Source organism: Anopheles stephensi, chromosome 2, assembly GCF_013141755.1.
Source record: "Anopheles stephensi strain Indian chromosome 2, UCI_ANSTEP_V1.0, whole genome shotgun sequence".
Taxonomy (NCBI): Eukaryota; Metazoa; Arthropoda; class Insecta; order Diptera; family Culicidae; genus Anopheles; species Anopheles stephensi.
In genome coordinates this window covers 2,129,887-2,146,805 of record NC_050202.1, presented here as the reverse complement: position 1 = coordinate 2,146,805, position 16,919 = coordinate 2,129,887, and the positions used below count along the sequence as shown (strand labels likewise).

At 46.0% G+C, this 16,919-nt stretch overlaps 1 protein-coding gene across 2 annotated transcripts in view; it reads left to right on the top strand.

Moving 5' to 3' along the window:
- The window catches only part of LOC118503076, a 62,730-nt gene extending 45,880 nt beyond the window's left edge, over nucleotides 1–16,850 (top strand). The window contains exons 3-8 of one of the 2 annotated variants that reach the window (XM_036035953.1): nucleotides 7,332–7,555; nucleotides 8,272–8,416; nucleotides 8,509–8,796; nucleotides 9,534–9,647; nucleotides 9,814–10,971; nucleotides 11,330–16,850. In XM_036035953.1, the coding sequence (XP_035891846.1) occupies nucleotides 7,332–7,555; nucleotides 8,272–8,416; nucleotides 8,509–8,796; nucleotides 9,534–9,647; nucleotides 9,814–9,878 (836 nt within the window). In that variant the 3' untranslated portion in view covers nucleotides 9,879–10,971; nucleotides 11,330–16,850. The remainder of the gene's footprint in view (nucleotides 1–7,331; nucleotides 7,556–8,271; nucleotides 8,417–8,508; nucleotides 8,797–9,533; nucleotides 9,648–9,813; nucleotides 10,972–11,329) is intronic. The other variant, XM_036035954.1, reaches the window with a different exon arrangement.
- The last annotated feature ends 69 nt before the right edge of the window (nucleotides 16,851–16,919 follow it).

Genomic DNA, 16,919 nt, shown 5'->3' with positions numbered 1-16,919 from the left:
TGACGATATTTATAATGGAAGCACATAAAAAGGACGTCACGCACAGTCGCCAAAACCCTGTGCTGCTCAAAACGCGGTGTTCGCGACATGTGTACGAATCCATGCGGTGGACCGAACGAACTTTTTGGACGAGCCCTTCGGGTGTTTTTAAGAAAGGCCGGATGGCGCGCGCCCGGAATAAAACCCCTTTGTCGAGGAAATGGTTAGCCGGTTTCCCGCGACCGGTTGAGCGCGCGTTCCGAGATCAAAAACCCCCTAGGAATGTGGATGAGCTTCCGGTTTTGTTTGGATGTGGCTGCACTGTCTCAACGCCGGAACGCAAATATGAGCAGAGAGCAGTGATGATAGTGCCTGCGACTTGGGAGCGCACAGTAGAGCCTAAAAATTTAAGCTCTCTTTTCGTTAGGATGCCCTAAAGGATTGTTTGTTGATGTTAACATTAGTACAAACTTTCACTATTCTGGTAATGTTTTGCTGTTCGTCCAATAACTTTTATTTCATCTTCTAAGGATTCTAGAACTTCTGCGGAATATACGAACGCGAGGCACACATTTCTGCACATAACTGTTGAAAGTTTCTCAGAACACATTTCCATCCTGTTGTCTAACCGCAAAGCACAGCCGAACCCCATCTGCCCCAGGCTGGCCGAACACCTCCGGAACGGGCAGGCTGGCTGGCAACGCTGGTGCTGCGGTGCGGCACCATGTACGAGCTTAAGTTAGGTTAAGACGGGATTACGACGGGTAATGGAGGGTCAAAGGAATGAAAAGCACAAATCCCTCACATTCGTACATACTGGCTTCGGCCGAACAGAAGCGGTTCGGCCCCGAATCCATTCATACCACAGCATATCGCTACATCCTATCGTTGGGAATGTTGTTCTTCTGCCGGTTTAAGTAAACGATCGTTGGTATGATTGGTGCATCGTACAATTTTTCTTCTTCCATTGTGTGTTTGCATCTATACCGGCTAGAACTCCGGCTGGTGCTCCAATAAAGGGGCAGAAGAGATATTTTCCACTTTCAAATGTTTGGAAATCGTTGTAAAAACGGATAAAGCTTCCGGTGCGAGAAGTTAATCTAGCAGCATCTGCTTATCCCAACTAACTTCAAAACCGCCTACTAAGCCCATTGTACCGTTCCACCGAAGCCACTGTTGTAGGGTTCTCCTCGTTCACTTTCCACCATCGCTTCCATCGGGCCCAACCGCGTGGAATGTTGGGAAAGGAAAGATTGTGTCTTTTGCACATTTCCCGCCCCATATACTTCGGGCTAATGTTTCACCGATAAGAAAGGTTATTAATTTCATCATCGTAACGTTGCGCCGGATAACGACTGCGACTCGCTGAAGGCAACCAACACCAGTATCGCACGGTACAGATTTTTGCTCATTATCGGGCGCAGATAGACGATGGGATAGAAGAATTTTATGGTGAAATATCTTCGATGTTCGATCGATTTTTCCCCTTCCCCGGTGTCAGGCAAATGTTCCCCGACTCCATTGCCATTAACGCCTTTCCCGCAACTCGCTGTATGTGTGTGTGTGAGTGGCTGTGGTAATTTGATTGCTTAACACACACGCGCATCTTCCCTTTTCCGGAAGGACGAGATTTTGTGTGTGCTAAAAATCTGACTCGCAAAAGTTTCTGCTTAAAGTTCGGAGAGGTTCTCCAAAATCGCCCCAAACCTTCCTGGAGAAGCGAGGTGAGATCAGCTGCTGGTTCTGATGTCTATAATGTGTTACCAGGGAATATACCTAGCAGACTACCTTCTTGCAGGGATCGGAACCCGAACGGTGGGCACGTAATGTTCGATAGGCGAAGAAAAAATATATGCCACGTGCACGTGGCCGTGAGTCGTGCAGCCGCTAATGGAAGCGAAATGAGAGTGGATTATTCGTTCTAATTTAAGCTCATTACCGGGGCTCGGCGTGCACACACATATATATTTATGTCTTTGCCAGTCCGGGCCTTAGCTATCCCTCCTGGACACTCGGTAAAAGGTTAACTGATCGGGTCAGATATCTTAATCAGCTGCTTTCGGGAATCTTTCAATGATATTCCTCTGATGGTGAAATGAGAAAGCTGTATTCGATCAAAACTCAATCCCAGAATAGAAGCGCTTCTAACATTGGCACTATCTAAATGTACTAAATGCATGTAATGTGTATTGCCTACTGTTAGGCGCAAAAGGTGTTCGTGAAACTTCGATATGAAGCACATACTAAAAAAAGTTCCTTCCAGTTTTTAAGTAAATGGGAGCTCTAAAGAAATCCAAGGACTTGTTCCAGTCATGGAATGAAATCCAAGACAACTGGATTCCGCCTCTTCAAACACTTATACTTCAGAAATCCTTTTGCATATTTGCTCTAAAACGCTTTTTTCAAATAACTATCTAGCAGATTATACAAAATTCAATTTCACTCACGAATCATCCAAATCCCTCCTGTACTGTATTAAAGCTTCCACAATCCACTCCGGTTCCCCGATTGGCGGAACTTCTTACAAAATACAATCAACATAACGCACCCATTCGCCGCGGGTCGCTATTCCATTAAACGCCGAAGATAAATGGCGCTATACTACGTATAATTGAATGCAAGGTTCTTCGGTCGCGTCATTTCCTACAGATTATTGACCCGCCACCCAACCCGCCCCGGTTGGCAACGTACGCCGGGCTAGAAGGTTCAATTGATATCGAACCGTAACCCGGACCCGGTCTGCAAATCTTCCAATTCCTCACGAGAATCGCGACCTTTTGCTGTCGACGAATATTCTTCAGCTCCAGCCTCCAACCCACCAAACCGAAATCAAAGGACCCATTTACCCGTTTTCCATCCCAAACGGAAAAGCTTCTCAATTCCGGTAACCGGGTCCGCAATCCGAATTCACTCCCGGCGGTTTTAGTTTGGGTATAGAAATTTATAAATTGCTATGATTAAAGGGATTTGCCTCATAAAAGCTATGTGCGTCGCACACGAAAAACCGGAGAGACACCACAAGATGTGTGCCACAGATTCGATTCGAACATTTCGCACCACCCCACCAGCTACGGTACCAGGCTGCGTACGAGGACCAAACTGATGGTGGGACGACCGTAGAACAACATACGCAACTGTCATAATGGCGCTTTGGAACGCTTCTCGTGCGCGCGATGACGACTTCAATGACGTGGACGCGGCAGTGCCGGGCGACCGTCCTCAAGCGGCCTGTATGTGTGCCGAAGCCTTTTGTACGCGTTTGCCAGCCGGTACAAAACAGCAAATCCCAGCATCAGGCGGACAACATCCGCAGCCATGTTTCCAATCGTAAGCCATGCGGAAAAGTAGGAAGAGAATCGAAACTGGCACATTAGTCCTTTGATCATTCCGGTCCACCACGGGGCAAAACCCTGGCGGGCGGCAGGAGTATTACCGCTGATGAAATTCACGCAACGCTGAGCTCAAGTGGGAACCACACAACAGACCATAGGACCGACCGACCAAACCCGACGCCGGTACACGGACGGTGGTGTGCGGTTGGAAAGGGGCCGGATATATTCAGAACCTTATCAGAAGAAACCTCCTTTGTCCTTACTTTTTTTCTTACATTTTTCCACCCGATTCATCCCACGGCTCCGTTTTCGCGTTGCGAGTGAATGCTGCAAGAAAATCTGCTGGGCCTCCCAAACAAGAAAGACGAACCCAAAATAAAAGGAAATTGTGAGGTTTTATCCGACACACAGACACACACGCATGCACGCACACCTGTCGGAAGGGGACGAGGGCGATAAAAGTTAGCTTTCTTCGATTCGGCTCAGCTGAGGTTTTTGGGGATTCTTTTTTTCTCCCTCCCCTGTCTTGTGAGGAGATACAGGAAGGATGCAGCGAGCAGCTAATCTTTGGCAGTGTGAGCCGAACTCGGTGTATGTTGGGTTGGATTTGGGGTGAAAGTAGGTAATGAAGACATCTTGCTGTGGTGGGATGGAAATAGTGAAAGAAATATTTAGTTTTTATTATCTCATAAACAACAAGATGCTGGAGGCTAAGTCTTCAGTTCAAGCTAGTTCAAATCATCTGGGCATCTGGACTGCTCCCAAGTTTTTACAACTCTCCTAGCAGTTTAATGTATTTTAAATTACGTCAAACAGCCTTCAAGCATTTCATACAGAACACTGAGAAACCATTACTAAGAATCCTTAGTATCCACAATTTGCGCCTGCTTGAAATATTTCACTTGAAATCCTGTGAAATGTTTCACGCATCAACCACAACCACACAAACAACTGCAACAACTCTCGCAAACTAGCGCAATCAAATCTAGTAGTTTTTAAACGTTTTATCCAACGCTCGAACTAGCACAGATGTTGAAGGGCATGTTTTGTAGTGGTTTCGCTAATTGCGTATCTTTTCCTTTCGCTGCGGGCCAAGCGCACCAAGTGGCCGCTTGAAACATGCAAAGTATGTAACAGATTAAGACGGCCGCAGCACAGCCTGTTCCTCGGTTGACGAGTGACAATGGCGTGTAAACTTTACACAATAACCCACACAAAAACAAACTTGATACCCGACCGAAGTATCTACTTAAACTCTGATAAGAAAAAAAACCCGGCTGCGAAAATATGTTTTTCGACGACGAGGCAAAAAAAGTGAGAGCAAGACCAGCTAAAGAAGCATCTTTCCTTGCTTCCTTTCACCGTCACCGGAGGGCAAACGTCCCTTCAATATCGCTCGTCGCTCCGGACCTGACTGAATGGCCCCATTTCTTGGCGTTTTGTTTTGTGATCCAGCTGGTTTTAAACTTTCTGCTGCTTTAAACAACCGCATCCCTTCTCATCCCTTCTCTCCCCACAACACCCAAGGACACCCGAGCCAAGCGTCGAACGTCATAAACGGTTTTACATTGAGTCAATAAGCTCTGCACGGATGTCGCCATTGTTTCGTGTCGTGTGTGTGCAGCCGTGGAGCTGTGCTACTAATTCGTGCCATAACAAGCCCTCAGACATGCCCCTTGCTGAGTGACGTCCGGAGCTTAGAATCCGGGCTCGGGCACGCACACGGCTTGCAGCTGTCCTTTCCCTGCGAGCCTTCCGTCGAGTGTCAGCCGCTCGTACGCCAACCCGCTCAGGGAGGAGCACGGCACGGGCATCACACATAAGAAAGTCTGCCGTGTCAAGTGTGTCAGGAGTGTCCTTCATGACACCCCGGCTTCAGCTTCTGCTTTCGGTAAACCGTTGTCGTGTCCCTGAAGTGTCAACAGCAGCTTATCAAGGCGCTCGAGGATGTCGTACGCCGGTACGACACATAACCCCAAGTCCACAGTCACGGGGTTGGTCACTGCGTACCCGCGCGAAACAAAACATGCTGAGTGGAGGAGGTAAGGAAGCGCGACGCAGGCAAGCAAAAAAGTAAACACAAAACCACTCGAATCCTCCAACGTTGTTAACATTTAAGTGCAAAGAGCCTGCCTCGACTGTTGTGCCACCACTAATGCGATGTAATCGATAAAATCTTGATAATGCCGTTTTACTGCCGCAAAACGTGATTTGCAATTGCGACATGGGCCCCAATCGGAGGATGAGGGACAAAATATCATCGTCCGAGGACGTGCGCGACACGCAAATGGTCTCCCGGCACATGGTGATGGTGATAGGTGTTCTTTCGCTAATGTCACCACCATCACCACCTGGCGAGGACCAGTGGCTCGCGTAGACGACGCCCCATTAAAACGTGGCTAAGGTCGACCCAATGCCCGACGACGGACAGCTGGACAGTAATTACTTTTTAATTGAGCATAATTGAGCGCGGGTGCGGAAGTTTTTGTATTATTTACGAACCGTAATCAACGGCCAATTACCACGCCGGGATGTATGCCGACGTGCAGTAGGCCCCCCCGTGTGTGTGTATGTGTGTTGGTACGTTTGTGGCTCATTGGTTCTTTATGTTAGTAGAATCGTTCCTTGTGGGGGGAGGTGGAGAAGGGACACCGAGATTAGACACAGGGATGGTTGGGCTAAGTGCAAAAACAGATTCAATTTGTGTGTCAATCCTTTTCAAATGTTCTATTCCAAACTGCTGAGGCACAGCTGTAGCTGTTGTACGCAGAAGCCGAGCCTCCGATTGGTCCCTATATAGGAGGAGTAATATTTGATTAAGTTTAAAGATACAAGTCATGTTCCTATTGTCTTCGGCAGAGCCTCTGGACTTGGTAGATCTATGCCCCAAAAATTGTAGAGTTCCGACGATTCAAACACATACCCAGCACAGCTTGATAAATTGTCGTGAAAGCATGAAATGTTTGCGATACACTACACAGTCCGAAACGATACGATAAAGTTCTGGCTTCCAAATACTCAAAATACAAAAAGTCGTCCGACACTCATACACAGCACGCCCACTGACAGCCTCATCGCCAACCGCCCGAGGGCTATCGATACAGTGATAGATCGACTGGAAACACTGCTGGCTTTTGTCGTTTGTCACTCACTCTCTTTCTCTCGCTCTCTGCCTCTCCTCGTGGACTATCAACGCTGTAAACTTTTATTAACTCGCTACTCCAACCCGGAAACGCTGATCGGCACCACCAATCCGCTTCCCTTCACACTGATCCTAATCTCTGGCACCACGAAACACACAGCCAGCCAAAAAAAAAACTCATTCCACCAGCTGAGGACCAGGCTCACCAGGCTCACCAGGACTTCGATTGACAAACGAGACGGACGTTTTTTCGGTGTTTTTGTGTCGCCTTGCCAAGTGGCTGCCGAGCTGCCAGCGGCACTCGTGTGAACGCGATACGAAATGAAAAATGAACCACATCCTGCCCCGGTAGTAGAGTTGTGCGTGCGGGTAAGGCGCGGAGGGAGTCCAAAAAGGTAGAGATTTAGTTGTTACACTTAGCCACAAATGAAAGTTACTCTTTGTGGTTTGGTTTTGATTCCTTTTGGGCTCATTTTTTTTGGTGAGTTGAGCTTCCTGTTGGAAAACAATGTTGGTACGTCGGTCCTCGTTTTTTTGTCACCGAATAGTTGTGTCCTCAGTTAGGAAGTCTGTGACAGCTTATACATTCATCGCTCCAAAAATGACCATATTGCAGGTTAATTAAACTTTCCACTTTTCTATCTGCGAGTCAACCGGTCAGTCCCGGTGCCATCAGACCGCCGGACCAAAGGGCCAAAGTTTGACTCGAGGATCGCAGCAAATCAGCGTCCCAAAGCAATCTTTCCAATCAATCTGTTTCCACAGTACACACACACACACACACACATCTATATCAATCAACGACACACAAACGGGCAAACCGCAGGCAAACTAACCACAAGCTTCTCTTCGCACTGTTCTCTTTCTCTCCATTGCAGATTACATGGAATCGATCTGTAAAAATCATTTTCTACAGTTACTTTATAGAAAAATAGATGGTGCTACCCTTCTGTCGAGGAACGAGAGAAACCTAAACTGTGTGGTCACGTTTCAAACGCACTCCATACTGCAGAGATTTATGTTACGTTTCGATATGCTACAACTAGACTGTAATGATCATTTGTATGTATATGACGGTGCACACGCTGTTGGTACGCATAAGGTGAGTAAGAACTGGCCATAAAAACCCAAACCCCCAATTCGCACCCGGAACTTCCGGTCGATCCCCTCCCCCGAACGAGCCCCCCCGGAGGAGTTCACCGGCGAAAAGTAATATTCAAAGTGATATTTAATATCCGAAGCGTCCGGGGCGAAATTAAAAACCATAACTTTGTTCCCAGTGACAACGGGCGTCCGATTTGAATCGCGTCTTCTCTTCGCGCGCTGCTGCACTTACAAGTAGTTTAAAAAACAATTATAAAAGCTTATCGCCATTAACGTTGTAGCGGGTAGTGACGTGCCCGGGCGGACAGAAAACTGTCACAAGCGCTAGACAACACAGACGACAGGAGGTTTAAATATTACGCCAATCAGCCCCGGAACCGTCTCCTCCTCCTCCCGCCGGGTTTCGCCACGAGTCGCTGGCAGCAAAAGATTTGCTTCCCAAGAATGTGGATAGTTTGCGGAACAGCGAGGAATCCATTCGACAAATTATGGACTCCGTTTATCATCCATCCTGTTGCCCGCCGTCTTCGGGGCGAACCACGGACCGCTCAGCTCGAGCATACTCTTTACCCTAACTTATCTCATTTATTATCTCACCCGCGCTCCGGCCGACCTCCACCCGGCCACCATTAAACGATTAACGGACGCAGGGGCGCACGTGGGGAGTGACGAGTTTTAAACTTTTCGCACTGTTCGCACTCTTTCTTTCCACAGGCGGACCTGACCTGTAAGGACACAAAACAATCAGTGGGAGCGTTGTTCACCAAGACGAACTTTCTCACCTTCAAGTACGTGACCGACAACTGGGGCACGGAGACAAACGGTTTCAAGATGGTCATAACATCCGTGAAAGATTCAAGTAGGTGCCATCTCGACCAGCGGCTTCCCGTACGTCAGCTCGCAACTGTCACGCTTCTCTCTTTCTCTCTCTCTCTCTCTTTTCACCGACAGAGCTTAACTGTGCCGACTTCCGGTGTGCGTTGCAGGACTTCTGCATACATCAGGATCTCCGGTGCGACGGTGTTAACCACTGCCCGGACGGGTCGGATGAGGCCGTCGGCCCGAACTGCCCAGGCCCCGATCAGTACATCAACACGATCTTCGGTATCGATCTGACGTGGGTCATACTGATCGGTGTGGCCAGTCTGGTCGTTTGCGGATGCATCGTCGGCATCACGATCTGTGTGTACGTGCGCAATGCACGCAACACACCCAACCAGCTAAACTCTTCGATACAGTGTAAGTGAGATCCGTTGCGCTACCAGCGCTCACCCATGTCAAGACCACACTGACTGTGCTTACCTGCCTCGATCTTCTGCTGTTCTGAGTGGTTTTGTTCGAGTTTCTTGTCGATTCGATTAGATGCCTACCTTGTTGTGTTTGCTGTCGCAAGACGATGCCGACGATCGCACAACCCTGCCAGCCGAGATCGTCAGGGCGTCGGCATCCCCTGTTAGACTTCATTTTCCGTAGGCTTACCGTTCGAGTATGATGCTTATTAGATGGTTAATAATACTCATAGTTCAGTATCCTAGTACCATGCGTAAACATGTCCCGCCCTTCCGACCCTGGAACCCTTCCCCCAGTTGTGCCTGCCTTTAGGATGTGCTGCTAAATTGATGCCTCGCCTGATCATGTAATGAACGTTGTTTCTCACACTGTTTCTATTTGTTTCTTTTCTTCTTTCTTTCATATGGCTCATGCTTCATTTTCGTCATCCATTTTGTTTCCTTATGGTAACCTCAAATAATCTCGCCAATGTGCAACGCACTGTCGGAACGCCCAAATCCGTACGGCTGCTACCAAAAACCACCATGATGATGTCACAAACTGTAAACGATTAAAACACTATCTCACTGGATGGAAAATGTCTGGAATGCTATGCAACGGAACGATGGAACATACCTAACAATGTATGGCTGGATCTACAAATGAAAAACACACACGCACACACAAACGCACACACAAACGCACAGTGAACCAGATGATCGAATCGAATGGTTCATCGAAGCATCTACAAGGAACTCTGCCGCGGGAAACAACAACAATACCTGCTTCGGGAAACTTGCATCACCCTGCGGGACCATTAGGTAATTTTGCTTTGCTCCACTTCCTTCTCTCGAACCGCGATCCCGCGATTCAGTCGATCGCCACTCCCGCTATCCCACCATCCCCACAAATAACAACAAATTCAAATCCTCTTCTTTCCCGGTCGGCGCATCGTGCCACGCCGTCAAACTGCGTGTCTTATTGCAGGGTACCTCCGCATTCCACACAAATTGATGGCCAAAGTCCGTCCCATTTGGTGCCTGGCAAATTAAGACAATTAGGTCCGGATTTATCGCAACAAACCTCACAGAAAGACGAGTGGTTTGTCTGATGAGCGTACGACAGACAGAATGACAGCACGAATGAATGATACTAGCAAGCGAACGGAACGGAAGGTGAGAACGCGAACGTGACAGCGAGCGAGCGAGCGAGCGAATGAAACATAGGCGAGGAACAAACGAGCGAAAAGGATTCAAGAGATACAACAACAACAAAAAAACAACAAAACGTTACCAATCCGATCCGATCGATGCTGGTGAGGTGATTAGTACACCCGGCGACGCCACAAACGTCACTCGGGGCGGAAAGGTCAGACCAACATCATCGCGCTCGACTTCACGGCATGGATCGACGTCGGCTAGTAGCGGGAAGACAGCGTGACACATTGAGTATAAAATGATGAAGAGAAATTGGTCCGAAAATATAGTATGCAACACAACCGAGCGCGCTATGGGACAGTTTTCGTGCGAGCGCGGCACGAGTGACGACTTGTAAAAATGCTTCAATTTTTGAAGGAATCACGCCATTGCCATCGACACGCTGCACAAGCCATTCGCCATCGTTAAACTGACCGCCGGCAGTTGCTGCGACCTAGTGCTGCCATGCAGCAGAGATCACACCCATACTGTGAGGAAAAGTCGCGCCCAGTGACAACGGGGGTTCTTGCCCGGTCCTGTTGCATATTACTTGTTCGACCACGTAACACATAACGACTACTACTACTAGTACAACAAAAAACAAACACAGCTACACCACAACAAACAATCAAGCCTCAGATAGTACTGCAGCCCCCGCCCACCAGTTCCAAAGACTGTATCTTTCGCAAAAGGAAATCCTTTGGAAAATGGAGTGCAGCAATCTACCAACACCAGCATCCACCACCAATCACCGATAATAATAACAACCACAGCTACTACCACTACTGCTACTACTACTACTAGTACACCATTACCATCATCACCACCGAAACACGACTGAATTCGGAATATCGACGCAAAACATCTCTTACAGAACATCATTCATTCAAAGAACGACGCAAACAAAAATCACGCTAATTGGAGAACAAATTTTTCGGCACTATATGAAGTAAGTATACCGCCACCAGCTGTCGTAAGGTCGGATCGTGATGATGTTTTGTTTTCCGTTCTCGAGTCTCTACTTTGTTTTGCTTCAACATCCATTTTCTACTCTCATTTGATCGATGGTAGACATTTGACTTGATATCGCATCTCTAGTTTGCCTGCGTTATGGGCAGTTACGGCTTCGAGTATTACAAACTAGACAGACGTACTGTTGTTGTTATAACTAAGTAACCGTTGATACTGATACTCACACATCCGTTTGGTTTTTACCTTTGTTTCTTACCTGTATGACCCCCGAGCTGTTGGATCATGTATTAACGTTCACCCAACATTTTCCTCTCCATCTCTTCCCGCTTTTGCAGGACTGTCTGGTTGGTCATCAAAAACCGCGCAGGGTGTATATTGAAAAAAGGGAGTAAACAGTGTACCCAAAACAAACAAACAAACAAAGCAACAACAGCGAGCAACACGAACAACACGTTGACCGAAACGAACAACATCACAGCTGTGAAGCAGCAGGAGATCAACAGCACGAACTCTAGCAATTAATGAAAACAATTATACCACATAATGAATATTATGGTAAATATAAAAGAAAACTAAAGTAAACAAAAGAAAAAAAAGCAAACGAACGCAAAAGAAATCAACCTTATCATAGTAAAACAACAAAAAAAAAGATATAGAAATCGGTAGAAACTAATTTAAAAAAAGGGAGAAGAAACCAAAAGTCGAATATGTAATAAAACCATAGCAAGAAACGTAGCGTTAGTAAAAGAAGATATTAAAGACAAGAGAAAAAAACTAAACTCGACAACGGAACGGAAAATTACGGCAAGCAAAGGAGGAAGAGAGAGAGAGAGAGAGTGGGGAGGAGAAAGTGAGAAGAAAATTATCCAATTTTTAATGTTAATCGTGTACAGCTCTGCGGAGATGAAAAGCTTAGCTTAATAATTATTGTAATGTCATAGAAAGCCTCACCGAACTGCTTTGTCTCCGATGTACCGTTTTTCGGTTCAATTCAACGCCTCGTTTGATAGATTTTTCTTCTCATTTCCCGGTAGGAAAACAGATAGTGCGCTAGTTACATCCGTTTTACCTAGCGAGCTGCGTTTATTGAGCGTACGACTACACGTCACACGTCAGCATCCTTACGTCAAACGTGTTAAGGATGTCATCCTCTTCGTTATTGGCTCTACAGCATCCTCTACTAGCAGGCCGTAATTTGGCAATTACGGAGACGTTCAGTGTACATTATTGACGGTGAGTCGTTTGCCAGTGGCACGAAATTATAGGCAGCAGTGTGTAGAAAAATCCTTAACCTAATTTAGCGAGACCTATAGCTATACACCGAACGTATCATAGTTCAAGACGTCTAACCCCAAGAAAAACACACTCACACACACACAACTAACCATCATAATAGAGTAATTTGTTGTGGATGATTGACTAAATCCACAGGCGGCTAATCATCTGCCACTACTTTCCGTTTAACAGATATAGCCAGTAAATCTACCAGTCAGGGAAGGTTCAAACACCAGATCTGTTCCATAAAGAAATGCAGCATTTATCTTCCATCGATCAGTATTTGCATCTTCATACCTTACTCCAAAGCCAACAGTGTGCCGTGATAAGGATTCCATGTCGCACAACCCCTAGAGAGAAACCATTTTTGCTACTAGGCACACCTATCAGCTCTGGTATGGGTCTAGCGCTTCGACCTACGCCCATAAACTCATACCTTGTAGGCGCTATAATTTTGCGAGAAATATTTTGCCAGGCGCCGTCTACTGCTACCACTACTACTACTACTACCGATTGTCAAAGTGACAGATGACTGAAACACAAAACAATACGATGGGCACTAAGGTTAACGTGTGCGCATATTAGAATATCCTACAGCAAAAGCAAAGTAAAAACAGGGACATCAGATAATATCTCGAACTCATCATCACCCATCGCTTACGCTTGGAATAGTCTACTCAAAATGAGAGCAAGTGCAAGTGTCCCCTGTTTTAGAGGACGCTCCAACTAAAACCATTGTACCACCACCGCCACTCAATGCAACACCTGCACGGACACGGAAATCATTGGAGCACTGTTTCATACTCATACTCGATCGTAGAACCCTAAACCTTAGTAGCTTTGTGAAAATCGTGAGCGCGCGCGTGCGTTTGTATGTGGAGATGATTAGTAACCGGACTTGAGTACCGGACCGGGAGTAACCGATACTTGACAGATGGCAAAATACAATCATTAGCTAATGCGCACGTCGCACGGTGATGTGACGTTGGCTTTAGTTGCGATTTCGCAAGGAACCATTTTTGGCCATTTAGGATGGCAGCGTAGCGCGGTAGCAAGGGTTTTTGATTTAATTTAATCTTAGGCTCCCTATCCCTTCTCTTCCCTGCCTCCCTTCCTCCCTCCCTCTGCCCCACACGTACTCGCTCTGGCCCTTTTGGGGATCAAGATTGATCGGAAGTTTTGCCGTTTTTAGAATTTTTACACAAAGGAAAACATTCGGCAGCGCATCACCAGGACTTCACTAGGTCTGACTGGTTCTACACGGCGTATGGCTGTTGGATCTCCCCCCCGTTTTCATCTTTTCCCCCGGGCGAGGCCCAATCTTCCGTGTTGAAGGTTTGAGACCACCAAGGTCTTAGGTTTTGTTTCCGCAATCGCTTGCAGCTTTCTAAGGCTAGACCATTATTCCAGGTACGCAGCACTCACACAGAAACTAGAACAATAACGCAAGATTACGCTACATACTTATTAGATATAGTGAGAGGAAGAAAGTGCGAAAGATATTGAGTGGCGGTTGAAAAATGTACTTAAAGGGTATGTTTTTGGCTATCCGGCAACGGTTACACACCCGGGCCGTGTTCGGAAGCAGCGAAACAGCATACTTTTACTAGCCCTAAACAGTAGACAAAGCAAAACCGTAAAACAATTAAACTTAAATAGTAGAAAACCTCTAACGCGAACGCATAGAACTCTAAATCCTTTCCTTAGGTCCTCCGCTCCTGTTCCCTTGGCTAAGCCCCGACTCTCCACAATCCCATTCCAAGTTGAGTCGAAAAAGTGTCGATTGTATATGATTAGAGCCAAGGTGGCATCCGGGCGGAAGTGAATGTATGTCTCTTGGCAAACACAGCTGAAGTACGATCCTTGCAGAGAGCCTTCGAGATGCTCAAACCTTTTTGTCGCAATTAATAGAGGATGTATTAGGAATCTGTTTGGTACACAACGGAACACCGGTTAGGACCCGTGCTATAGGTGATCCAGGTTTTAACTTTACTTACTTTCATTTCCCTGAAGATAAAGATGGTCGTATGGATGTGTGGATGTACCGTGTGTGTATGTGGCGGATGTACGAAGTTTCTGCATGTCCTTGTGTGCGTGTGTGTGTATGTGTGTATGTACGTGACTGTATGTGTACAGTGTGTATTTGCGGTATAAGCTATGTGTTTTCCTAGGTTTTTGTCCCATTTTAATCTTCACCGGAGGAGTAAAATGGCGTCTAGTAGGCCCAACACACTGGTGTTGATAAAATTAAGTATCTGTGCGTATTGAGGACTAATATCTGCCGTAAATCGAAAAAGTTAGTGGAACAATCAGATGGCATCAGATCGTCGCTAACATGTTCTAGCCATTCAGCCAACAATGTCTATTGCAAAACTTGCACATCGGATCTGCTTTATCCTTCGCGTCTGTCCAAACACGGCAGCAGGATCTGTACTCCAGTTGTTACAGACATGTTCAACCTCTAAGAACACAAACAAGGAACCAAATCGGAATTACCACACCTGACCCAAAAACCAAACCCGGGAATCTTATCGCCAACGAACCTTTCAATTCTCTGAGACAATAGTAATCTTTAAAGGTTAGGCGAGAGCTCGTGGAGTCTGACCACTCAAATGAACCTTTTCCATTTTCTCAACCGCGCCACCGAAGTTCATGCTCCATGTGGAACCAAAAACAAACTCGAACTTAGTAGTTAAAGCAAACTGCTCCAACCGACATTAAGAGCAAACTAAGAGCAAAATTATATCCAGTATTTCAGACCACAGTGTACGAGAGAGAGAGAGTTGAAGAAGAGGAGCGAAAAGAAGCGGTCTCCGTAGATCCTAATCCAAAAAACTCCACTATATCAGTAATTTATTCCCACATATCGGAAAACAGGATTACAATTAAACACAAAAAGCAAATCTAAACCATCATGGGCACGTTATATCATGGCAGGAGAAGCACGAACTGGACCATGTCATGTCCGACATATCCGATGTCACGGACCTGGGGGGGGGGGGGTGGTGGGCGAAGAAAAACGTCTATTTAAAACCCATGCAACCAACACAAAAAGAAACACTAAATCAAGCGATAAACACGCTCACAAGCTAAATGCAATTCGGGAGCATTATTTGCTGGATAGTAATGTTTTTTTGACTTTTTTTCTTATCTTTTTCTGTGTATCAGTTGGCTACTTCTACAAAGACTGCGAGAGAGAGAGAGATGGAGAGGAAAGTTGTTTTCATTGAATTGCTTTAAGTTTGATCATTTGATTGGAGATTAGGGAAAAGGAACAAGTTTTATTAGCGCAAAAGAAAACCACACAACTACACTTACACTCCGATTGTACATAATTTTATACAACTCCAACGATACATATGATTAAATCTAAACTATATATACATACTAACATAGATACCTATATCAAAATAGAGAAATTATCAGATTCATACATTATGTCCATCGGAGGATCGGAAGTGGCACTACGAAATCGCGATAGTCCGGACCGCATCGTTTACATCCCTGTTGTTTTATAAGGCATGAGTTGATTGGTTCAGGATGATGGAGTAGAGAAATCCTTAGAGTTTCGTGAGACACGCACCCCCCCTATAATGAATCCGAAATTTAGCTAAACGCCACCACTTAAAATACTACACTCATATTGAAGTACGGTCAAACGCCCGTTCCCCATTGCGCGAAATTAAGTCTTAGCCGGAGAAATATACAATCACACGAACAAAAACCAATGAAAAGAACCCCCTTCTTTCCCTTCTTTACCCCCAGTAACATAGTTAAGCAACAGCACCGTCAGCAGTAGAAACAAGACGAAAATGCCAAGTGTTTGGAGATGGATATCCACAGCAACAACCAAACCCTCTCCACTGGGAGTGAAGCGACGTGTCAAGTAAGACATCCGAATAACACAAACTCTACTCGTAACTCTATCGAAATAAACCATCTGTAAACATTGTCCGTGTGTGTATGGTAACATTAACAAATGGAAACAAAATTGTAAGCAACAGCAAAAGTAAACCAAAAAAAGAAAAACAAACACATTTGACAAGGAAAGCCCAAATTCTATTTAAAAGCAAAATAGTATATTTTATCGGCACGCGTAACGACAGCGAGTACGAGCGCCAAGAAAGTTGGAGACAACGGAAGCATGAAAAAACAGAATGCCGCCATTTAACTGATTGGAAGATGTCGGATCTGGCTTGAAGAGGCTAGGGACCGGGATTATCAAACCGGAACGCAGAAATTGCAGCTCTTGGCCAATTATACAGGACAGGAATCGGAAAGCTACCAAAACTTGACAAGGAATCCGTAGATAACCTGAAGCTGAAGGACTCGCTAGGCGATGAGTTTGGAAGGGAAACACACAGGACAGGACAGGACAGGAAGCTAAGGACACCTGCCTCGTGGGGGGGTGTTGTGGGGTTCCGCCGGTAGTGCGGTTTGTGTGAGCTACCGTAGCATGTAAGTCTATAGAGCAATTTTCGAAATTGATACGAGAGTCGAGCGGCAGAGACCAGTAAAAGACGGAACGAAACAAATGAACGGCAAAAAAACGGAAAAATAAATATTGACATATAAAGCGAATATTTCTTCGTTTCTTTAGCACCTGTTTCTCGATGACTAATTTACTATTTGAATAAGGACACGTGAAGG